This window comes from Anopheles stephensi, chromosome 2 (assembly GCF_013141755.1).
Source record: "Anopheles stephensi strain Indian chromosome 2, UCI_ANSTEP_V1.0, whole genome shotgun sequence".
Lineage (NCBI taxonomy): Eukaryota > Metazoa > Arthropoda > Insecta > Diptera > Culicidae > Anopheles > Anopheles stephensi.
In genome coordinates, this window is record NC_050202.1 from 74,023,487 (window position 1) to 74,049,194 (window position 25,708).

The 25,708-nt window shown below is 46.1% G+C and overlaps 3 protein-coding genes across 3 annotated transcripts; all 3 read right to left on the reverse strand.

Moving 5' to 3' along the window:
- Positions 1–17,693: 17,693 nt before the first annotated feature.
- LOC118506184 (4-coumarate--CoA ligase 1-like) lies at positions 17,694–19,729 on the reverse strand. Its single transcript, XM_036042972.1, has 2 exons — positions 19,134–19,729; positions 17,694–19,060 (listed from the first exon to the last, which is right to left on the reverse strand). Exons 1-2 carry the CDS (start codon positions 19,477–19,479, stop codon positions 17,784–17,786), a joined length of 1,623 nt encoding a protein of 540 aa, XP_035898865.1. The 5' UTR covers positions 19,480–19,729; the 3' UTR covers positions 17,694–17,783.
- Positions 19,730–19,917: 188 nt separating this feature from the next.
- On the reverse strand, positions 19,918–23,268 carry LOC118506183 (4-coumarate--CoA ligase 1-like). Its single transcript, XM_036042971.1, has 2 exons — positions 22,902–23,268; positions 19,918–22,832 (listed from the first exon to the last, which is right to left on the reverse strand). Exons 1-2 carry the CDS (start codon positions 23,031–23,033, stop codon positions 21,327–21,329), a joined length of 1,638 nt encoding a protein of 545 aa, XP_035898864.1. The 5' UTR covers positions 23,034–23,268; the 3' UTR covers positions 19,918–21,326.
- Positions 23,269–23,400: 132 nt separating this feature from the next.
- Positions 23,401–25,558, reverse strand: LOC118506185 (4-coumarate--CoA ligase 1-like). Its single transcript, XM_036042973.1, has 2 exons — positions 25,359–25,558; positions 23,401–25,275 (listed from the first exon to the last, which is right to left on the reverse strand). The coding sequence occupies exons 1-2, from the start codon at positions 25,482–25,484 to the stop codon at positions 23,785–23,787; spliced, it is 1,617 nt and encodes a 538-aa protein (XP_035898866.1). The 5' UTR covers positions 25,485–25,558; the 3' UTR covers positions 23,401–23,784.
- Positions 25,559–25,708: the final 150 nt, after the last annotated feature.

Sequence of the window (25,708 nt, forward strand, 5' to 3'; positions counted from 1 at the left end):
CTCTCTCTCTGTCCGGGTGCACTTTATTCGATCATTTAGCTCGTTGCTGCTCACAATGGATGCAAATTTATAGTGCAGAAGCAACGGAGGCAGGTTTTGTAATTGTTTTTTTTTCTCTCCTCTCAACCCCCCCCTCCCCCATCCCAACACCGCCCTTTTTTGTGTGTTGTGCAACACAATCAATCATTACAAATGTAGACAACTTAATTTTATGGTCGAACCACGAAATCAACCGAATTGATTCGAACCGCTGAACTGCATCCGTCGCACCGGCCCGAGACGTGTGTTTTCAAATCGATAATTGAATAATTCAATGCATAACATCGTTCGTACAGAGGGTTGATCGTTCGGTCCCGTTTTTCTACCGTTTGACCCCCTCCCCAATGTAGTTGTTGTTGTTCGATAACCCCCCCTCCCCCTCCGTGTTTTTTTTCTTTGTCATCTGTCAAACATCATCTGTATCGTTTGCCGTCCGTCCGTTGCTTCAGTTCAGGGATCAGAGTATTTTTTCCTGTTCTGTTATGGTTTGATTTATTCCTTGCAGCGGCACGTATCGATCGTACGGAGCAAAAACAAAAAAAAAACAAGGACGCGCGGTACGATCTCTGACCGGGTCGGGTCTCCGGTTTGCCGGCGTTTGCTAATTAATGGTTCAGTCAACCGGCAAAACTGGAGATTGACAGCTGCGGTTGGCCGGTTATGATGAGGTCCGCCCATTGGAACCCGTTGAATGAGTAAGCGGTTTTAAATTCCGATTCCACACGCACATGACTATTAGCAGCCGAAGTGATGAATAATCAGGTTTCGAATGGTCCCGTGCAGGAACATTGTAATGGCGGAAGATGGTGGCTGTTTTTTAGATGGAATTTTTCTAGTAATAAATAAGGGAAATAGTAATTTAGTAACACACATGACTGGATGTTTTGACGAAAAAATGTTTTTTTTAATGAAAATCAATTGAGGTTTAGTACAAAAATATTGTACTAATTTTAGTCTAATATTTTTTTTTGTGTAAAAGAGAACGAAAGGTAGAATATTTTAAAAAACATCCGATAACGCTTTTCACAGTAATAAAGCATTAGGTCAGTTAGATATCAGCCAACCCGTACAAACCTCATCGGTGCGGTGTCAGCATCCCACCGGATAGGGACACACATACGAGCAAAAAAACCCCCTTAACAAAACAACATGAATGGCCCTTTACAAACGATACAACCACAAGATTCGTATCATCCCTGTACGGAGGGTTCCATATTTTCCACCGATAGCGACCGAGCCGTACCGGGTCAAAGAGTCAAAACGACATGCTGATGTGCCGAGTGCTAGCTGGATGGATAGATGGATTGATGGCCCCTCGCACGGTACCGCGAGCGAGACGGATAGCACGGCGCAACGATATGAATTTTTACGACATTATTAAAAAGTAATCAGGCAAAAATTATCGAAAACTTTGACGCGCGCATGGGCCGTTCACACGGGATCGTGTGAGGTGATGCGATCCTTTGTCACCGCTCGGGTGCGTTAGGATGGGGTGTATAGGCTTTGGTGTTGTTGGGGTTGGGGTTAATATCTTAATCGAATGGCCATCAATTTACGAGCAGGGCAGAGATAAGAAATATGTCACGGTCAGGAAGCGGGATGGTAAGGATGGCTGCATGTTAATGTGTGTTCGGGTAGGGGGGGCAAAGATAATGTTTGAGCTGTTGGTGGGTACGGAACGGAACGATTATGGCTGTGGCGGACAAAATTGAATTTTGGAATGGCACATGTTAGCGAAACTTGTTTATTGAGCTGTTTTAAATTTAATTGATAAAAAAAAGTCTAAACATTTTTAGATTATCAAATTTTGATTGTTTGTACAGTGTCATTGCTTTGTACAGTGTGTAACATAAGTATGAAATTTTGACTCAAAAAACTTTAAATATTTAATAAAACAGTTTTAACAGCAGAATATGAAGAGCACCTACTGGAAAATATGTTAAATGGAAAACCCAGGAATGAGTAATTTTATATTATTTTCATTACACATTTAGAGTGATTTACATCATGCATTTTTTTTTTTACTTCTTGCAACTTTTATTGCTCTTTTCAATATCTAGTCAGTGGTTGACAGTCCTTAAAATTATTCTCCTAATAATTGATTTTAAGTTATAAAGTTAGAGATTTTGAGATCGATATATATATTACTTCTTAGTGAAAGAGGCGACAACGGCACCGGTATTCATACGGCAGGACCGGGGTTAAAATCCCTTCCTGACCGTTCCGTTTTTGGGGGCTGACTATCCAACAACGTGGTATCGTTAAGTCTAGTAAGCCAGAAATGACAGGTGAGAGAGAGATAGAGAAAGAGAGAGAGAAAGAGAGAGAGAGAGAGAGAGGGAGAGATCTGTAGAAGACCAAAACCCAAAGCAGGTGGATGATATTTGTGTATTTTTAAATGACTTTTTAAGACTCCTATTAAAAATATGGGGCAACAGCGGCGCCGGTCTTCACACGGGGCAGAGCCGGGGTTCAAATCATCCAGACAGCCCCCCCGTACGTAAGGCTGACTACTTTACTACGGGTAAAATTATCACAGAAGCCAGAAATGGCAGGCCGAGACCTCTCGAGGTTGTAGTGCCAAAGAAGAAGAAGAAGATTAAAAATATATTTTAAAATATTTAAATGGTATTTTTCAGCAATACGGCCAGGCCGTTCTTTATGAATAAAAAAAAAAATTGTATTTTTTAAGCCTTGCCTTGCAGTGTTTATGAATAGGATAAAATGACTTGTTGGATCTTGATTAGGTTCATGGTTTTGAATCATTTTATTTATTTATTTATTATATATGACGGTCCGGTGAATATACTATAAGAAACAATAAAGGGAAAATGTGCTTTACGACCACGGCGCCGGTATTCATACGGCAGGACCGGGGTTAAAATCCCATCCGGACCGTTCCCTGGTAGTGAGCACTGACTATCGAAATATCCGGTATCAATAAGTCTAGTACACCAGAAGTGGTCTAAGTAAACCTAAGAGGGGTCGTTAGGCCAAAGAGAGAGGGGGAGAGAGAGAGAGATATCGATATAGAGAGAGAGAGAGAGCGAGATAGAGAGAAAAGCACGTATATTTATGTTCAATTCAGGGATAACTGAATTGAATCATAATTGAAAAGCACAAACATTTATGCTATGCACTGTATGTTCCAGCAATTCCCTTGTCCGAAACTTTGTGATCTTGAATACTTCTTCACATGATAAATAGGATTTGGGATTTGGATGACGGAACCCCCGCACAACGAATCGACCGACCCGACACACCCCGGCTTACGGTGTCTCCAATCACAATGAAGGTCAAGCTTAGAGAAAAAAAATCCTTACATCTCTTTGATTGCTGTTTCACCTGTTCCGACTGGAAAATCTGTGTATGCCTCATTAAATTAATCCTGTCTCATAAAGCATTGACCACACCGTCACGCGTACCAAACGGAAAAGGAAAGAAAGCATCCTCTTCCAAGCAGACATTTAGCTGTTAATTACGTATGCGGTTTGTCGGGCACTTGGCGCGAGACTACCAATTACCACCACCTGGTTGGTCACTTTTTTATCACTTCACTTAAGGAGATGTATAGTAATTATTGCACGATGATGATAATAATCAAGTTCCACTCATCAAGGGAACAGGGTGGTGCAACACACACACACATAATGAGATAGAGTGACATTATACGTTTGAAAGCGCTTCACACCGCGACCATGATCTTTGATCCGAACGTTCAGCGAGTGAGTTTAAACATTTCGTTGTTTAAAGCAGCCATAACGCGCTCGTCACGCTGCACCACGAGGCTCGATTTTGCACCCCGCCGGCTTGAATGGCTTCGATACGGCCTACCCCGATACTGGCGGATCATCCCGTAGCTTCCCGCACAGCAACGTAAATTAAGTCGTTATTCCTTTACCGACACTAATATCCCTTTCTGGGCACGTTCCGCCTAATGATGGTGGAATATTTCTTCGCAGGCCACAGCATTCCCCCGAAACATGGGACGACGGTGACGACGTTCCGTGAGATCGTGTCTGTCGCGGCGAATGAGCGCGTTTATGTTGTTCCAGCGCCACCGGATGCCACAACAAACCGACCGATCCGCTCCGTACGCGACGACGTGAAAAAGGATCAGATTAAGAGGGACGGTCTCTTGGCATGCTGCTGCTGCTGCTGCTGCTACAAACACGTTCGGGTGTGGCTGTCGGTTAAATTTCGGCTGCTGGAATGCCATTAATCATCGAAACTATTAAATGAGTAATGGCCGGCATTTAAAGCACCGTGAAATCAGTGGGATATGAAGTGTTGCCCGCCTCTTGCCGGTTGCGTCCGGCGCCAATGCGGATGCCAATAAAAAACAGGGATCGCCGGGGCGAACAGGGTACGGTTTAATATTCATGCGATAGACGTTTAACGGGCCAAATAACATGCCCCATCCGGGTGGCGCATGGATGGGATGTGAAGATTGGTGCGAACTGGTAGCAGCTCATCTTAGCCGTTCGGCGCTTTGCTGTCGGGATGGGGAGGGCATAAGAGATCCTTTTTTATAGTGTATGTAATTATAGAAAAAATGAGATTTTTTTCGGGGTTTGGCAATACAAACAATGAAGAGAAATATATCTAGAAGATATCTTATGGATGGATATCTTATGGAACACCATTCATTACATCTGTGGACATCTTAGAGATCATTTCTCTAACAATCGATTCTGGCAATAGCTCAAGGCTGCTTTACGATATGTCTCACCAAGCGTTTTTGTATTTTTATAAGTTCGAATTTAAGTGAGAAAATAAATCATTTTAATGAAGAACTATAGTAAATAGTATTTCTGTTTAATAAAATCCATCACCTGGTACCCTCAAATTCACCAACTAACTAACGGCTGCTCGAAACGAATGCTGCCAAAGATTAGAGCAAATAAGTGCTGCGGAGCGTCATAAAAGCTGCCTGCGTCATGAATGCGCCCGCGATGGTGGTCTGTGGATGATGACCGGGTCGGTGCCTGCTTGCCTGCCGGGTCTTATCTGCGGCCGGAAGTAAGTACGCGAAGTACACTGACAGATCGTCGTCTTTATGAGGTCCACCGGTTGTACTGCGCAAAGGGAGCGCGAGTAAACCTCAACAACGAGCTTCGATCAACCGTCGGGTGGTGTGCTGGCTCGTTAAAATCCCATAAAAAATAACGGATGCAGCCGGTCCAACAGCCAGGACCGATGACTTTGTGGCTGCGTTCGTGCCACGTGTGTGTGTGTGTGTGTGAGGCTATGAAACCTCGTATCATTTTTGTCACGCGTTGTAATCTCATTAACGGGGATCATTTCGGTACTTTCGGCGTGCGGTGCGATTTTCTGTGGCTGTGTTTGTGTGTGTGTGTGTGTGTGTGTGAGCGGTGTGAACAATTTTGACGGCCACCCCTCGACGATATGTGCCATTTCCTGTTTATTTAGGCCGGTGCTTTGCGTAATCCTTGTAACAATCGGGATTTTGATGATCAGATCAGTACCGCGGTGGGGGCCCGGTCTGGACAATCCGATTTGACGGCACGTATGCGATGCTGGTTTGATTTTCATGGCCTGCCTTTTATTGTTCCATTTGGCAAATTTGAAAGGATTCTGGGTGCAGCCGCACGTTTATGAAAAGGCTCAGCCAGAGGGGGAATCGAATTTACAGCCAGGTCCAAAATCAAGCTGCATGAATCAAATTTGAATTCAATCAGTAAATTCCACAACAATTGGTTCGGGATCGGTGGCCGGAGGAGTGGATGGAGTCCGGTGCATGAGGGGTGTTTTTTTATTCTGGAATTGCGATGCGGATATGAATCGTCCGTCTGGAAAGGATCGCTCTGGCAGTGTTTTGGTGCGGAACAGACGACAAGGAGTTTCAAATGGCGTTTGATGGAGGAGTCATTTTGAACTTTATTTCGTGACGTACGCGGGCTGTTTATTGTTTTAATTTGATGTTGTTGTATGTACTGCGACCTTTTTCCCTTGATGAGGTCGTCAAGTTAATCGAAAGTAACTTACTTTCTTTGAGATGGTCGAATAGCAGAGCTACAAAATAATAAGGTGAATAATTGAAGGAATTCATAATACTGGGCGATTACAACATGGAGATATTAAGATAACAGACCTTGAAACGGACAAGTACTCTAAACTGGAGAAAACTAAAGTCCTTCTTCTTCTTCGGTGGCACTACAACCTCGAGAGGTCTCGGCCTGCCATTTCTGGCTTTCTGTGACTTGATTTTACCCGTAGCAAAGTAGTCAGCCTTGCGTACGGGGAGACGGTCTGGATGGGATTTGAACCCCGGTCCTGCCGTGTGAAGACCGGCGCCGTTGTCGCCTCGGCCACCGGACAGCCCCAAACTAAAGTCCATCCATCGCAAAATTCAAGAGGTTTACTCTACGTTCCTGGAGAACTCTCCCTCTCTCCTCCTCTTTTAGTCCTACCACCTTTTAAGGTTATGCCTGCCATTTCTGGATTACTATACTTAATGATACCACGTAGTTGGACGATCCGGGAGGGATTTGAACCCCGGTCCTGCTGTGTGAAGACCGGTGCCGTTGTTGCCACCACCACCGGGCCACCCGTTCATGGTTGTTTTCATTAGAATTCATCAGTTGCTGTGCACCCCTCAGCCTCACTATCTGTAACATGTAGAGACCCTTCAAAGTAGGGCTTATGGACGATCGGGTCGACTCGCCGGCTCTCTGCTCGCCACGACCAATCTTTACGCCATGACGAGAACTTCCCGAGCAAAGAGATTACTCGATGCAGAAATCTGTGTCGTGAATTTAATGTTGTGTGTGACCGTGTTCGTTCGAATTACATATTAGCAAAGAAGATTCGAGTAAAATTGAGCGAAAAAAAATTCCCATCAAATAATTTCCTAGGGGCATTGGAATAGTTCTGATTTTGGGCATATTTACGTAAGCCATTAGTGGATAGAAATGGAGGAAATTCAACATCTGTAAAGAGGCTTACTATTAGATTTTGAGCATAATTATTCAATGTACAAACCATTTACGGAAGAAGGAATATTTAAAATTAGTTCCAGGAAAGAGCCAACTAAAAAGGGTTGCACTTATCGCATATTATTCGAATAATACTTTAAACCTGAATTATTTATGACAATTCCCATGTAAAAAAAGTTCTTTTGTCCCTTCATGAAGTCTATCATGAGGCTCGCTATTAAACGCTTTGTACGCCCACCCGCTTAGTAACGAAACCATTTAATTAAAATAACGAAAAAAGGCGGTTAAATGTTAATCGGAACACTGTTACTGTTTCAGTTTGCTAAAGATGATCGATTCGAAGCTGAATGTAACTGTAATGAGATTAGTGGCGGAACAATGTATTTAAATTGCGTTGAACCTATTTTATGCCACAAAGCGTGATCAATGCAATGCGAACTGACTCGATTCATGCGATTGATGCGATTCCCTTTTGTTTTTCGGTTCGGACAGAATTCATGTCAGCGGACAATGCGAAATTCTTTTCTCCTGGTTTTTACGTTTAATTTTACTCGGGAAAGCTTTTGTGTTGCACCTTGAATGGAGTTTTGCCTGCCTCCCGGTTCCAGCACAAATGAACCATTTTCCCATTTTCTGCCAATCCTAATTAGAATCCTTCCAAGCGGCATCACCGGCAAACCGTCAGCGGCAGCCGGCCCATCTGTGCTATCAGTTGTTTTGCATGCTAAAAATTATGTTTCACCTGTGCCGGTTTGCCCATGGACGGTAGCTCCGGGCCCGTGTGGGCGTGGGCTAGGGCCAGGTGATTGGATTTGTTTTCGTACGTATGGTTGAGATTTTTATTCCATGTCACAAACCGGGACACAAAGGTCTGTGTGTGTGTGTGTTTGTGTATGGGATGCTATTTTTTGTTTGTTCTTGCACTAGTTGTAGGACAAATGAAATCACTCGCTTACCGATCAGGAGGTGGACCGGTCTATTATAGCAAAGTAAAAAAGAATTAAGAATAGATAGCTGCAGGTAGAAAGCCGAACGTTGCACTTCATTTGCCGGTGGTGGGGACCGGGTTTTTCCCCCCCCATTTTCCAATGCATTCATTTACCCTCGATTCGTTTTCGTTGACGTTTTTAGCACGGTGCACGGTGAAACCATTACCAAAGTTTCATTTCAGTACCTTCATCCGGTCGCTTCTTTTGTTGGGTTTCATTCGGAACCGAAGAAAAGGTGGTGGTACGTAGTGCAGTAGCGCTTGCACTGGATGGTGTGTATAAAATAAATGAACACATTGTGTGTTTGGCGTCCTAACGAGGGAGAGTGGGGAACAAAAACCATACCGGGAAACAGATTGGGTAAGTTGTAGTAAAATTGTCTCTATTTCGGTATATCTAAAACTTGCCGGAACCAAAAACCTTCGAATCTCAACATAGATGCACGGTTAGATGCTTTGTGCTAAGCCGATGTGCGGTTGGTACATGTGTGAACAAAAATGTGTTCAAAACGGTTCGAAAAACGGTTTGCTCAATTGACCCAATCCTTTGGTCGCTAGTTCTCGTGCTGTCCACTGTCGGTTATACGTTAGTTGAACGCTTCCGATGAAACAATCGTAACGTATTGTTAGCAGTTAGGGTTTTACTAGATTCTAATAATGTTTTTTCCATTAAGATTCTCAACGATTTTATAAAAATAATCCTGCTGATCTATTAATAACCACATTTAAAATAAAATTGCCGAAACTATGGTAAAAATAAAATAATTTAATATTTTTATTATAAGGTTATTGTTTGAATATTTTTTCTCTCAAATATTATACTTAATCAAATAATTCCAACAGCAACATTTCCATGGCTACACCAAAATTTTTTGGCCACAAACAAAGACTTAATAGTAAATCAATAAGTTAGACAGACATTCTAAGTAAAAACTGAATAAAAAAAACATGATCACATTCCTTAGGGTACTTTGTCATATTCGAGTCAACCATTCAAACGTCCATTATCGAACAACCATTCAACCAATCAAACGTCCATTAGAAAGCTCAAAGAGTTTTTTTCTCTCTGGAGCTTCTGGATCTTCTAACAAATAGAATCTTCTAGGACGATCATTGTAGCCATTGAATCCTTACTTATCTCATGGCGATAGCCCTTCACCATTTGAATGTAGCCCTGGTCTCTCTCAGGGAATGATTGTTGCTGGCAAGTCAAAGATACTGCAGGGTGTTAAAGGTCCGACAAGGGCTAGGTAAGGCACCGGTCTTCACACGGCAAGACCGTGGATCAAATCAAGTCACAGGAAGCCAGAAATTGCAGGCTGAGACCTTCCAGCGTACGTGCAAGTGCGTACAATATCAATGGCTACTATGAAAATATCATCTGAGGACATCACAATAAAAGGTTTCCATACCATCTGAAACCGTTTCCATATCAACTAGCTTTATGTCGTTCCATCTAAGAAGCCTGCCATAAAAATGGAAGCTATTGCCTTATCAACTGAAAACCCCTGTAAGATTCAATTATACTTCAGGTAGAAATACTTAGCAATGAATAGCAATTAAATAGCAATTAATTAAAATATTTAGCTACAGTTCATTACAGTATTATGCATTAAGATCAATGCCTGATCACTATGGCACTAAGAACTAAAATATTCTCTGCTAAGCCCGTTGCCTATCTTAAGGCGCAACTATATTGATCGTTAACACAAACGATTGAGAGGAGACACTTTCTTAATTGTTAAACGTAATTAAACTATCTAGAGAGCTGAAACAACATCATCAGTATTATTTAAAAGAAATTTTTCACATATTTTCCATTTTTTTAAACTCAAATAACTAAAATAGTATAATAAAACGTGGTTCAGCATTTACTACATTGCCATGTAAGCTCTTCAATTATGATAGTATATCCCTCCTTTCCTTCTCAAGTACAGTCAAAATGTCATCCCATTCAATAAAAATAATGAGGGAACAAAACTTTCACACAGCTCGAACGTACCGCGGCCACGGCCAGAAGGAACAGATCGGTGAACCAGACAGTTTGATCAAACTTCTCACGTTATGAATATTTACAATGAAAAATTGATGAGGTAATTTATAACATGCGTACGCCGTTCGCCTCTTTAACCATTTCCCTCCAGCTTTCTCTCCTATCTTTAACATCTTCACGCCTGGCGGAACAACGAGCGACACCCGGGCCCGCTATCCTGGCTAGAACATTGTGTTCGTAGATTTTTGTTCGTAAGCGTTCCGGGTTTTTGGGTTGATAAATATTTTTTTCCCGTCATCACTTTCACACCATTTCGCCGTGTCGTCATCGTTCTTACGGGAACAAGTTCAGCATTCGGGTAAGAATTTTTAAACGGATGCTATGAAGAATAGGAAAGAAACCTCCTACGAGATGAAAGTGGTGCGAAAGGTATGATGGAGGTTGACTTTTTTTTTGGTTTTCTTTAGTCCCATCCAAACCATCCCGATTCCGGGAATTTTTGATGACAATGAACACACGTTCGTGTCTTCGATCGAAGCGCATAAGGCCGTACGGCGCGTTGTGCGAAGCATTCTGGCAGGCTCCGGCAGCGTGACAAATGGTTACCATCGGACCGGTACCGGAAAGCCCGGTTGACCGTGCCTGGTGACGGTGCAATCACTTGGCGGGATTTTTGAATGATAGCCATCGATAGAAGACAAGCGAATGGACAGATAGGAGGGTGGGACGGTTTGCTTCGGCCGCCGATTTCGTAAATGGCGCTAACGATCGAGAGCGCTTGCCGCGAAATTTACTGCTCGACCGAATAATTGGATACCCGGGGGCTTGTCAGCACTGGTTAAGGAGAATTTATTGTTGGCCATTGATGGGCAGCGCTATTTATCGATTGCAGTGGTTTCATGGTGCACTTCGTCAAGCTGGCAGAACACAGGTGTACACGAATTTGGTTCCGGTTAGCAAATGATAATGCCCGCTGAGAAGATGAATGGAACGTTGGAATTTTTGTACAGGGTTTGTTTTTCGTTAAGCATTGTAATTTATTGTTGCAAAACAGTGGCGCTGTTCGGTAAGTACTTTGTCACGGGGAGCTCGGACATACATATTGCGGTGCAGTTGTGCTGTGTAAATGTCTTGAAGATCTTGAATGAAGATGATTAATTTGTGGTGTATACAACATCGAACTAGTTAAATAGATGTCCTGATGAAATGAGAATCGATTTTGAGGTGGTTTTGGGAAACTTTCCGAATCAGAAGAAGATAATAATATGACAAATATAATATAAAACAGAAGGTACAGAGCTTAATTAAATAATGAAGGAATCGATTTTTCTTTTCAAATAAATCAAGTAGACCATGGTTACGCCTAAAGGTATGCAAATTGCGTGCATATGGAGAGAGTGCAAAAAGCAGTTAGTCAGCTGCAAGTTGTACGTGTGGTAGTGAATTTGTTTCGCAAGTACGAGAGCAAATAGTGTCATCTGAACCCAAACGTTAAGTTAAGAAACCCTTCATTATGACGAGCTTTATAAAACAGGAGCAAAATGGTTCAAATTTCTGTCTCAAACGCTCGACAATAGAGTATGCTGATTGTTTTTTTTTCATTTTTCTTCCAGCCATTTCAGCTTAACCACATACTAAACTGCAAAGAGTAGTTGCTCTTCGGAACAAGCAAAGACCTCCCGGTTAGTCACTCACCCGTATACTGATACCGTACCGCATAATCCAGCTCCAGTTTTTGTCTACCGACAGAAAGCTAGTAGCTTTTCCTCTTATTCACTCTCCATGCATTTTGCATACATGTTGCCATGCCCGTTAGACTCACATTCCTCACCGGCTCACAGTCGCGGTCACCGGGATCGTTGTCGTGCCACAATCCTGCCGCCGATAATTGTTTTAATCTCGAGAACAAATGAAACTTAACACTGTCAAAGCATTACTTATTCATCGTGCCATTCGCGCGGGTTTCGCGTGCGTCCAGCGCGAGATTATCTGCGCTCGATGATGGGTCGAGGCTGAGTTGTGGTGAGCAGCTCCGGGAAATGATGACAGCCGCCGGAGAAAGCCCGGAGAGGTTGATACGTTAAGGTTTATAAATTTGCATCGCTTTATGTATGTTTTTTCCCCGCCCTTTTGAGAACAGTCGGCAGCAGTGAGTAACGATAAAGCTAGTGTCGGTCGGTGAAAGGTAGTAGCTTGTGGCAGTGAAAGGCAGCTCGTTCCCGGAAGAACATAGAAGAACAAACCGAATGGATGCAGTGGTTTAGTATTTGGTTTTTGAACCATCATTCTCGCTTTTTTTTGTCTACGCTTGCTTTTGATGGTGCCTTTGTAGCTACGTGGAGGCTAGTCGTCGGTGTAGAAATCTCGAAATTTGGCACAAGAAAATCTGGCACTGTCTGTGACCATTCCCGTACGCCCGTTTGCCGACGATGAGCAAGCGTTTGCTTGATATGTTTGTTTCCTGATTCGTGGGATAATTTAAGCTAGCGTCTGTCTACACGCTCGGCATCTTAACAACAAGTGGCAAACTGCTGGTTCATGCAAAAACTAAACCTTGCTCACATGCGCCGAGAAGGGATAATGCAAGAGAAATTAGCTGTTTTCTCTATTAATTGCACACACACACACATTCAACCGCAGTGCAGCGATTTGAGGATTTAAAGAACATCGTTTTTGCTAAACTGTTGTGAAGTGCATCACACTTGCCGATGAGATTGCTGGATGCGGCCAACGACGGAGTGGTTGAAGACTGGCAAAGTCAGACCACGTCAATCGCAGCACATCGGCTAGAGCTGTCGAAGCTTCCATCGAGTGGTGTTCCAAGGCTCGGCGTTCGACGAGAATACAAAAGTGGAAAATTAAAGCTGGTGGAGGCGCCTGGTGCTTTGTACCGGACTGTGTAGCGCTTCAGTTGGTAAAGGCAGAAGACCACCACTACCTATGGGGCGGTGCAATCAACCCACCCTGACGCCGGGTCCGGAAAACGATCAGTAAAGTACGGTTTAAGCTCTATTATTATGCACTGGGTGTTGTTGCCACCTCGTTTCACGGTCATGGATAGACACGGTGGGGCTTAAGACAGCGAGTGCCTAGTCCAAGACACTGTACCGACGAGTATTTAAAGGGGAAATTGTATCAAACAGAGTGATTGAGTAAAAATACTGTTTTTCGGGTAACATTCAGTGAGATTAGAGCCGTAAAGTTCTTATTTTTTAAGCAAAGTAAAAAGTTTAAAAATTACATTCAACGTGATTAGCCTGAGACTGATACACTCATACCAAAATATTCATTCCCACCGTCATCATATGATAGCACACCAGTCGGAAATAGGCTTCAAGCTATTGTTGACACTCGAGTGACACTGTGGTCGCACCGTAAACTTTCAAACCACCAATCTGAGCCGTTAATCGGGATGATTTGAAACCATACTTGTCATCGTATGAACTGAAGTTCGGCTGAATGAACGCAGTGAAGGCTCGTGGCCCTACCAGTCAACTAATAACCATGATGACAAGGTAGGACTAATTCGTGCGAATGGATTTGCTAAACTACCGACAACGTGTTCTGCTGGGGTTGTTCAAGAATAATCGGGCCTCGTCCTTGTTGTTAAAAATCAGATCAGAACAGTTTTAGGTATAATATATTATTAATAATTTTTAAATTAAATCAAATTTTAATCATTTTTGGGAGGCGCCAATATCCGTTGGATGTGGTTCATCAAAATGGTATCAGTGATCGCGAGAAACCCATCCACCACCGACATGTCAACATCATCGTGGCGGAAAATTAATAAATGTCTGTGGTGTTTGGTGTCATGTTGAAATTTATTACTGATACAAATTGTAGCGCGTTGAAATGGCCCCACCGTTTTAGATGAAATTGTAATTATGTCCATTTTAATGCGATGGAGAACTTAATGAATTTTAAATCATGTCAAAGGATTGATTTTTCTTGTCCGCTCAACGACCTGGCACTAGCTCATGCCGGCTAGATGATGGATTAGTAGAGAACTATTATCATGTAAGCGGATCCATAGTTGAGTAGAAATACAATTTTCAAATAATTATTTCCATTATTTCAGTTTCAAAAGCTCATAGCAAACCTTCGGTTCTTTAATGCACCTCCAATTTTCCATCTGTCCAGTCGCCATTCTATGGCTCTGCTTCACAATCAACCAACCACCTTGCGAGGATGTGTTTGCCAGAGCTGCATTCTTAGTACAAACAGCCCACCCGGGCCTCTCGCTCTGTCAGTTCATTTTGCCATCTTCAGCGCTCACTTCCGGGTACCGGCAAAGCCGGAACATGCATGTGCCACATGTCCTTAGCCGAAAGCTAACAATTCAAACGCAAATCGGCAACAAAACTTTGTTTGCTGTGTTTCGAGTTTTCGGCAATACAATTATTGTCGGTTTACGAGACGATGCCGAGACGATGCCGGATCCCGGCAAACCCGCCCGGTTTCTGTCCCGGTACTGACCACGTACAGGCAAACCACATCGGCGTTGGTTGGAGCTGCAGAAGAAGGATGTCGCACATCGGCTGCTGATGCTGGTGAGGAATGAAATGACAAAACAATTTCGCACGCAGTTTGGGAGTGAAGTTTCTTGGGGGGAGGGTGGGCCTTTTTTTTTTGGTAAACAGTACACAGCGTAGACGTCCAGCAAGATAAGGTAATTTCTTTCCTCATTTGCTTTGGCAACTCAACCCCATTGCTTGGTGACCGAAAGTAAATAGGAACAACTCGAGGCTGTTCCGCTGCCGTCGTTGTGTGTGAGCTTCCTTGCTGCGCCTTGCCTTACTGATGTTGCTGTACAGAAATTGCTGTTGGCACATGTCACGTCACCGATGCCAACGACCAGTCCGGGCTGGGTGTGAAAAATGACAACACTTTCATACCTGTCTCTTGAGTCGGCTGCTGGGGGAGTCCTGCAGGAAAAAAAACTCCGGTCTAATAGCATAGCCAAGGGCATATTTCGATCGTATGCCTTCTCTCTCTCTCTACGGCCGCTAGCGTCAGTCGAGGTTGGAAAAGTTGTGTGCGTGTGTGTTTGTGTGTGTGGAAAACCCGGAACTTGGAAAAAAATGATGACTAAAAGAGCAAAGCACATGGTAAACATGTATACCTTCCGGTTGAAAGATCAAAAGAAGCAGTACAACACGTCTGGTCAGGACGTTCCCCGTAACGCAACGGACCGGAGGGTTGGAAACGCCGAAGTTGCATACGATGTGGTCCCGGTTACGGCCATCCCCTTTTTTTCCTCCTACGGTCTACGGGTCCTTGAGCACGGTGATGGGGAACGGGAGCAAAACTTCAGCTAGGTCAGGAACGAATGCGGTACGTCCGTGACGTTCAACGTCAGTCGCACGTGGTCGGTAGTACGGTGCGATACATTTGGAGCGAGGTGCCAACTGTACCGACGGTGTTCTAAAACCGCCAACGTCAGCTCATGCGCAAACTTTGTACGTGTGTGTATGTGTGTGTGCGTAATCGAAAAGCTTCGGCCGGAAAAGCCAGCTGATGGCGTTCGTGTGTCGGGTTTTGCCGTTCACGAAAGCTTTTACGTTCGGGGCGTGAGATAGAGCATGGAATTTTGGATGCATCTCTTTCGCACAGTTTTCCGCATCGTGAAGCTTTCCGGAACCGAGAACACACAGTCGGGGCTTATGCTTATGGCGGGCTACAACCGACCGTGTGTTGTCTACCTTTCATCAGGTAGCTCATTCAAAAGGGACTCCTGCTGAAGGTGGAATTCTTGGCCACCAACAGCGATGGTAGAGCAGTGTTGGAGACTGCCAAAGGATATGCTTGTACTAATACTACTACTACTACTATTGCCTCCACACCTTCGTCCATCGGTGGTTTTTGCTACGAATGTTTTGAATATTTATGAGCAGGATTATAGATGTTCTGCCCGCGGTCCTTCGCTGCTGCTTCCGAAGCCGGGTTCGTTTCGCGTTCGATATTGGTCCTTTCCGATTTACTCATCAAACCATCGAGCCGGGGAGCTTCGACACAGTCCGACCGTACTGCGAGTGCAAACCGAGAAACGGTTCCCTTGGGGAACCTTCCTTCCATCACCATCTTTGCGTTGGACGGGATACGGCTTCGTTCTCCTATCACGCACAACTGCCGGCATATCAAACGAAAAACAGTGCTGGGCCCAACAATGTCGGTCGGCCGGGCATACGTCTTTACCAGCGAATGCCACGTTTTTTTTGGAGGGGGGTTGGGGCTTCGGATTGCATTCCGTTGACCCCTTGGCAAACTTTATCATCGGATTCGCATCGACAGTGCGTGAGGAAGTTGGGTTTAGGGTTCTCGCACACTTGACCTTTATTGGTTGCGTGTGCTCAAACACACACACACACACACACACACACACACACACACACACACACACACACACACATACACACACCAGCACCAACTTTCCCCGACATCTCATCCACTCACCACCGGTGTCCATCTTCATCTGGCGGTGATGCATTTATGGGATAAGGTAATTTCTCGCTTCACTTTACGGCTGATCCGATTTCCTTCGGTTTGGCCGTTAGAACGTTGGGATGAAGTTTGTTTTCCACCCGGCCAATCTTCCTCCCACCTATCCGAGAGAACAGAACGCTGGGTAAGGATAAGAAGCGATAGATAAAGAGTGATTGTGTGGCAGCTCGGGCTCTAGTCGGTGCACAGTGTTTTTTCACAGGTTTCCCAATCTGCATTGTAGTGTGAAGCGACTCGGAAGGAATTTGAATACACACACACACTCCAACAAGCATCCGCAAAAAAGTGCAATATTTTCTAACTTTTCCACGCCGTACCTTAGCGCAGTACACAGCAGAGGGAAGGGAACCTGAACGATCGATTGATCGAACGAAACCTAATCAGACTAATTGAATGATTATTTGTGTATACATTCAGCCCGCCACCCCAGCTTCGGTAGACATCTTGTACCGTACCCTGAGGCTTTGGAGTTGGTGCCCGTCTGTGTGTGTGTGGGGAAATATTTCCCCATCGTGTAGAGTGTACTTCATGATGAAAAATGTGAATGCAGCTTCGGCAGGTATGGTATAGTGTACGGGGACGGGATTTTTTGTTGCTTCTTACTCTACACGTGCTTCATGGCATCTAGAAATACATCCTCTGGCTGGTCATCGGGTCGGACTCTGAATACGACCGAATGCCGCCCCTGTATCGATCGACGACACAGGCTAGCTGACGGTATTAGTGTAATGCATCTTTTTGATCGTACAGCAAAGGGGTTCCAGTGTGCTTTGCTCATCGGAATCGTATGCGATGGCGATTCACTTTTCATCATTAAATCTCGCACAAAGGGACCTCACCTATGTCTCGTTCTTGTTCTGTCTGGGCCGGTGAAGAAAGGGATAGATAATTCTTTATTAATTAATATTTCTAACGCATAAGTGTAAGGGTAACATGCATGGGGACATAGGGATCGTTTTTGCTGGGCGTTCTAAATTTGTTCGTTAGTCAGAGCTAAGCAACAGTTTGATCGAAGAGTATGTACTTAGATTGGTTGGAATGTCTTCTCATTAAGACATTTTTGAGAACGCCCTTCCCTGAATAAGGGCTTGATCTTTCCAACATAAGGGAAATCTCCTGCAGATTGGCTGGACAATCGATACGATGGCTCTGTGTGCGATGTTTATGGAAAATGTGACCGTTTGTGCCTGTGATGCAATACAAAACTAACTAAAAATCAATCTGTGAGTTTATTAATTTATTTTAAAAAAATCTCCACTTTTACCAATTTTTCCTTCGCTCCAATGCACCCTCAACGGCACTACAGTTTTGCCTTCTGATTTGCCAACTCGCGTAACGTGCGTCGCAAGATTTTACCGCTGGCAGTCTTTGGTATCTCCTCCACAAAGATAACTCCTCCACGCAGCCGCTTCTCATTGGACACTCGCTCTTCCACGTGCCGAACTAGCTCCCGCTCGGACACTGCACTCCCTTCCGCTCGTACCACAAACGCTAGCGGCAGCTCACCAACACGCTCATCCTGCTTGCCCACCACGGCACAATCTTTCACACCCGGATGGGCCAGCAGCAGCGCTTCCAGCTCAGCCGGCGCTACCTGGAACGCTTTGTACTTGATCAGCTCCTTAATGCGATCCACTATGAAGAAGTCACCGTCCGCATCGTAATAGCCAATGTCACCGGTGTGCAGCCAACCGTCCGCATCGATCACACGCTCTCCTCCGATGTAGCCTTTCATGATCAAAGTACCCTTGAAGCATAGCTCACCTAGCTGATCGGGACCGAGGGCACGCCCTGTGTCAGCGTCGATCACCTTGCCCAGCTGACCGGCACGCACCTTACCGATGCTACCGGGTTTGGGCATTTCACTGTCGTAGAATGTGATCGCTTGCGTAGTTTCACTCATCCCATAACCCTGTCGGATGCGTATACCGGGGAGCCGTGCGTAGATGAGTTCTTCCACTTCCCGGCTAAGTGGAGCGGCGCCACACGCGATCGTTTGTACCGAGGACAGGTCGTACTCCGGGACGGCCGGATGTTTGGCCAGGAAAACCACAATCGGCGGTACCATGTTGAGGAAGCTGGGTCTGTATCGTTCGATGCAGCGCAGATAGGTGCGCGGTTCGAAGCGTGGCAGATAGACTACGGTCAGGTTAGCACCGAGCCAGCTTACCATCGACATACCGCCCGCCACATGGAACCAGGGCAACACGTCCAGGCTACAGTGCAGTGGCAAACCTTTCTCCAGCGCACCGCGCACGTTGGCCATCGTAGCCATCACGTTGCGGTGTGTGATTTGCACGCCCTTCGGCAAACCGGTCGTACCGGAGGACATTACGATGACGGCCACCTCATCGGCAATATCTACCGGGTCTGGTTGCAGCGTATCGGCGGTGGATCGTCGTTTGTTTGATCGCTGTAAACACTGGGCAAAGGTTGTGCTACGTTCCAGCGCATCGTACGAGATAACGGTAAAGCCCTGTTTGACGGATCGAGACGCCTTCAGCAGCGCATCCCGGGCCAACGACGAAACAAACACTAGCTTTGGACACGCGACGCCCAGCGCATGCACAAGCTCGCCTGTACGGCACGACGACGAGTAAACAAATCTTAATTAATTCATTCATTAAGCAAATTTCTTGTAACAACTTACGCGAGGTATAGCTTGGATTGAACAGTGCAACCGTCGCTCCCACCAGGAACAGTGCAATGATCGTGATAGGGTACTCGCTCCGATTTTCCGCCACTATCGCCACCACATCACCCCGCTTAATGCTGTGATCGTGCAGATAGGCAGCTAGCTGACAGGAACGTTCCAGCAGCTCGGCGTACGTGTATTCCTTCCCAGTTACACCATCTACCAGAGCAACGGCGGTGGGCTTCTTACGGAGCACTTGGAGAAACAGTTCACCGAGAGATCTGGTACCGAGCGTTAGATCGTCCGGTGCTGGTGCACCACGCACAACAAAAGCCGTGTCGTCGGATGCGGGTTGTTCCATGGCGGAGTACGGTTCGATTGACACTGGATGGCGGTACCAAACGGATGATTATTAACAGCGCAACAACACAACGCTCGTTATCTGCTGGGAAGTTGATAATGCGCTAGACAGAAGAGGGCCCGGTCGGAGAGGAAAGATACAGCTCGGTTGATGCTTTCTCACTGCATAATGGCACAGACGGAAGCAAAAGGCATCATGACTGGTAGGAATGGTGACCTGAACCTTTTTTTTCTGGCGTAGATGTTTGTGTGCTCCCTTGGAGCTAGAGTGGGTAAATTTATTGTTGTTATTGAGGTGATGCGCCAGCCATTTGAAGCTTAATATTGTCACAAGATAGTCGCTCCTTTCGCTTGAGATAAAAAAATTCTCTTATCACAGCAAACCGTTCAGAACAAAACTCATATTAGATAAAGTGTAGAAAATAAAACAAACTATAACTTAAGGTGTTAACTTTAACATATTCACCGTAATTTATTTTACTTCAAATAATTGCATTTCCCGTTGTCTAGTGGCTGGACATGTGTACTCTCCACCCAACAAGACCTCTCTTGTGTATAAGTTCTAGTGCATTCAGTCTCTTTGGCTTGTCCACAGCCAGTAGTAGCTGGGCCATCATTTCATTTACCAAATCCAAATTCTACAGAAGCAGCTAATTTCGTTGAAAGGTTTGCTGCGTTGAAAAGCTGCTCCAAACCATCCGTGTGGCTTACGGGGTTTGGCCGTTTGGTGAGATAATTATTTACTGTGGATTTCACGGAACCGGCCCAGTTGACATGGTCACAAATTATCTACCATTGCTTGCTTAAAAACCCCGCCAGCTTAGCGTCGTGCTACGTGCGAATATATATTTCTCTTTTTTTGTTGTTGCAGTTTTGGGGTTTATATTTTATTTCTTATGTATTCCGGTTTCCGGTTCCCGGTTGGCAAGCAGGCACCCGAGATTCCGGATGGTTTACAGTTAATTAGTGAAATTGATTCTTTGATGGGACGCGGACCACAAACCAAAAAAAAAAAATACTACTCAGAAGCTTCGCCTGGGCCGGACTTGTTGGGTGCAATGTTCTAAAAGGAATCACCGCAAAACCATCGTCGGATATTGGTGCTTCCGGCGCGGTGAAGATCCATCCGCTAGAATGGTCGATTAGGGCAGCTTAACGACACGATGCGTTGTGAGTGCTGTGTTTTTTTTTTGTTATTGCTCCTATCCTACTCGGTTCCATCCCACGAAAGGAATATTCAGATATTTCGTGAATTCATTATCCTTCAAAATTAAAATTCCTTTCCAGAAGAAGCCGAAAGCACCCAATGAACCGCTTCGAATGTGCTCCGAAGTAGTAAAACCCCGAAGAACGGGGAACGAAACGAAATGACTCAATGACACTGCACGTGGTGAGGGAAGCAACCGAAAGAAAAACACCAAGGACCAAGGACACTAGCGTGACGATTTGGTTGGTGTAAAACAGCACTCAAACCTTTGCTGCCATCGTGTTCTGTGTGGTGAATTAATTTCTCCCGGCTTTTATTATCCACTCGCAGCGCTGGGCGGATTGCCGTTCCAGCACAGTGGCTGGCCTGGGATTGGAAACTCAAATCGACCATGGAGGTGTTCATAGCTGCACTGATGATTAAAAGATGGATGGATATTGAACACGTTCGACTGAGCAAGAAAATGGGAATTGGTTGGTGATGGCCAAAATACCATCAAACGAAGGGTTTTCGATTAACTTTAATAGGTGAAATATTTTAAAAATGGAGCAGCTCAATCTGAAATAATGCATGTTTTATTGAGCTACGCTTTGATCATTCGATTAGCTGGATGAGTGTTTTTGGAGTGTGAGTCAAGCGAACTATAGCTTGGAGGTTTGCTGCTGCAAAGCATTCCGAAGCTGACGGCGCAATATTTTACCGCTGCCCGTTTTGGGTATTTCGTCCACAAAGAAGACACCACCTCGGAGATGCTTCTGAGGCGACAGCCTGAATGCTACGTACTGGATAACTTCCCGCTCGGACACATCCGTCCCGGGTTGCGTTACAACGAAAGCGGCCGGTAGTTCTCCGGCCCCTTCGTCCGGAACACCAACCACAGCACAGTCCCGTATGCTCGGATGGCTAAGCAGTACGTCCTCTAGTTCGGCCGGTGGTACCTGGAAACCCTTGTACTTGATCAGATCCTTGATGCGATCGACGATGTAAAAGTCTTGCTCCTGGTCGTAATATCCAATGTCTCCGGTGTGCAGCCATCCATCGGCATCGATCATTTCAGCTGTTGCTTGATCGTTGTTAAGGTAGCCTTTCATCACAAGCGGACCCTTGATGCAGATTTCCCCCGTTTGGTTGGGTCCCAGGGCACAACCCGTCTCCAGATCGACCACCTTCACGGAGGTTGTTTTATGTACCTTACCGACGGAACCAATCTTATCGTTTGTGCGCGATATAACCCCGAGGGAGGTTTCGCTCATACCGTACCCGGTGCGAATCGTTTGCACGTTGGGTAGACGGGATCGTACGAGTTCCTCAATTTCTCGACTCAGTGGAGCAGCACCACAAAGCACGGCATACAGTGAACGCAAATCGTAGCTATCGACCAGTGGGCTTTTGGCCAGAAACACCACCAGCGGTGGCACGAGACTTGCCATGGTGATACGATGATCTTGGATCGTGCGGAGGAAGAGGTTCGGTTCGAAGTGCGATAGTACCACCATCGGAACCTTGTTGAGGCAGCTATTAAGCGACAGCATAAAACCAAACACATGGTAGAACGGTAACAGGCCAAGCACACGCAACGGTACAGGCAGCTCGGTGTAGCGAGGATCTTCCGCCTGGTACGCCATCACAGTCATCACGTTGTGGTGGGTCAGTTGTACCGCTTTCGGGAGTCCCGTCGTGCCGGACGACATCACCATCACGGCGACTTGATTTTTAAGCGGAACCGGTTGCGGGGTAAAGTTGCGCAAATTACTCACCGGGCTGTTATCGAAGAAATCGTCCAGCAGGGCAACTCCACGCGTTCGGCGATCCTTACCGAACGAAACGAGCAGCTTAACGAACGGTAGATCGCTGCGCATCGCGATGATCTTCTGCAGCGGCTTTTCGGACGCAAACAGAGCGATCGGTTTTGTTAGGTGCAATACGTGCCTGAGCTCGGACGGGCTGTAACCGTAGTTGATCGGTAGCACAGTTGCGCCCAGCATGATCGTAGCGAACGTAATGGTTGGGAAGTGAATGCAGTTTTCACTGCATATCCCAACCACACTGTTACGCTTGATGCCGAGCCGATGGAAACGATTGGCTAGCTTGAGGGCGCGGGCCAGAATCTGATGGTATGTCAGCGAATCTCCAGAAACTGCGTCCACCTGTTGGTGAGAAATATAGTGCAAGGAATAAGATATTGGAAAAGAGAAACTATTGCAGGATTTATTTACCAGTGCCACATCGTCGCCATTACGGTGTAACCGTTTCACGATCAGTTCGCCCAGAGAGTTACAACCATCCTCGATGCTGTTACGCAGATCGCCACCGTACAGAACCAAACGCTCGGATGCTGTCTGCTCCATAGCGATTATCAACCTAGTCTGAAAGCAAAAACAGCTGAGCCACGGAGCGCTCGAAATTTGTGAGCATGCCTAGAGATGGACCAACATGTTCCCTTCCTGTCAGAGAGGAATTGTGGAGCATTTGTTCTACGTTATCTACAATTTTGATTGTTTGTTTGTTTGTTTTTGAAATTCACAGCTTGTGTACGTATCAGGGCGTTAGGACTATCTTGCGTTATACATCCCAACTTTTCCTTTTTACTGCTATCACCTTGTTCGAACATATTTCGCATATAACGAAGATAACAAGTCTGGAGCAGGCTTTATCTTCACCAGGAGCTTAGAGACTGTCGATATTCGTAATTGGTGTTATTGATTACGCTGGTGATGAATTTAAACAGGTCCAGGTTTTTATTTCCAACAATAGTCCAATCTACGCAACGTGGGGTAAACTATTTCTAAATCTAAATTTAATACGCTTGATGAATCTCGACTACAGTCTTTTTGTCCTAATTTTTTTCCACTCAATTAATATGCTGGAGACTCTCACATGAAACTGGCCCAAAATTCGTCCAATGAACCAGCAGTAATGCGTTATCACACACACGCCACGCCATGCTATTTAATAACAGTGACACCAAGCGGACGGTTCCTTATCGTGGCAGTGATACCACGAGGCAAAACAATCGTTTATTTGCCTCCCGCATTTATTGACCTACGCTTACGATTATGATCCACTTTTTATCAGCATGACGCACCACTTTCGCTTGATTTAGAGCTTCGCCTTGGGGAACAGTGCGGCGAGTTCGCGTCGTAAAATTTTCCCACTGGCCGTTTTCGGTATTTCGTGCACGAAACGCACACCGCCGTGAAGTTGCTTCTGCTTGGACAGCCGCTCGGCCACGTACTGTTTCACCTCCGCTTCGGTAAGGTTGGCACCGGGTTGTAACACCACGAACGCTACCGGCAACTGTCCGGCCGACACATCCGGACGTCCCACAACGGCACAATCTTTAATGCTGGGATGGGTTAGCAGAACAGCTTCCACCTCGGCCGGTGGCACTTGGAATCCCTTGTACTTGATGAGATCCTTAATGCGATCGACAATGTAAAAGTTTTCGTCCTCATCGAAGTAACCGGTGTCACCGGTATGTAGCCACCCGTCACGATCAAACATGGCGCGCGTTTCACGATCATTGTTAAGGTAGCCCTTCATCACGAGCGGACCCTTGACGCAGATTTCACCCGTCTGATTGGGACCGAGTGTACGGCCCGTCTCCACATCGACCACCTTGAGCCAGCTTAGCTTGTTCACCTTGCCCACACTGCCGTGCACGTCCGAGGCTCGGGTCGTGACACCGAGCGAAGTCTCACTCAACCCATACCCGACCAGTATCATCTGCAGGTTCGGGAGCCGCTTCATGACGGCCAGCTCGAGCTCTTTGCTAAGCGGTGCCGCTCCACAGCCCAGAAAAACGAGCGAACTCAGATCGTACTTGTCGACGAGCGGATGTTTGGCGAGGAAAACCATCAGCGGGGGTGCAAGGGATGCAACCGTGACGCGGTACTTCTGGATCGTGGAAAGGAACAGCGTCGGTTCGAAGCGGGGCAACGCTACCAGCAATCGCTTGTTGAGCAGCGAGTGCATCAGCACCATGTAGCCGTACACGTGGAAAAAGGGCAATAACCCCAGACCGATCTGTTCGAACGGGATGACGTTCGCGTTTTCGCGCATGTACGCCAGCACGCACATGATGTTGTGGTGCGTTAGCTGGACCGCCTTCGGAAGACCGGTCGTACCGGACGATAGCACCATCAGGCCCACCTGATCACCCAGCTTGGCCGGTTGCGGTGTGAAGCTAATGTACTGGGCCCGGTTGCGATCGAACAGTTCGCGGAACAGCGTTACCTTCGCGTTCGGTTTCTTGTCACCGAACAGTACGGTTAGCTTGATGCACGGCACGGTCCGGAGCAGTGGTTGCAGTGTGGCCATAGCGAGGGGCGATGCGAAGATGGCACGCGGCTGGGTGTACTTCAGCACATGCGCCAGCTCGGTAGCGGTGTAGCCGGGGTTGAGAAGAATCGGGATCGCTTGCAGGTACGTCGCGGCAAACGTCACGATCGGCATCTCGATACGGTTCTCGCACATTACCGCCACCACGGTGTCTTTCTTGATGCCCAGCCGGTGGAACCGGTTCGCCAGCCGCACGGACCGTTCCAGTACATCGGCGTACGTAAACTTTTCATCCGTAACGCCATCGATCTGTGGGCAGGGAGGAAGCTGTTATGTGCGCTTGGCTTTGCAATTGCGTTGTTTCCCGTCGCTTATTGCCGCTGCTAACTTACAAATGCAACGCCTTCTCCGTTCTCCTTGAGACGTTTGATGATCAGTTCGCCGAGCGAATTACAGCCTGCCTCGATCGGTTCCTCTAGCGATCCACCGTAGAAGACGTATTTCTCGTCGGTACTCATACCTTGGCAGGTTCTATGCGTGGCCACGGTTCACAACACACTAGCAAGAGTGCGTTTCGGTCGACCCTTGCTCAGCAGTTTGATAACAACGCGCGACTGAGCGCGAACACGTGTGTGCGTTAGCTCGCGGGACTGTGTGGATGGCGTAGTGCGTATTTTTAACGCGTTGTGGCGTGCCGGTTGTGTGCGCGAGAACGCGTCCATAAATGGAGTAACAAAATTAA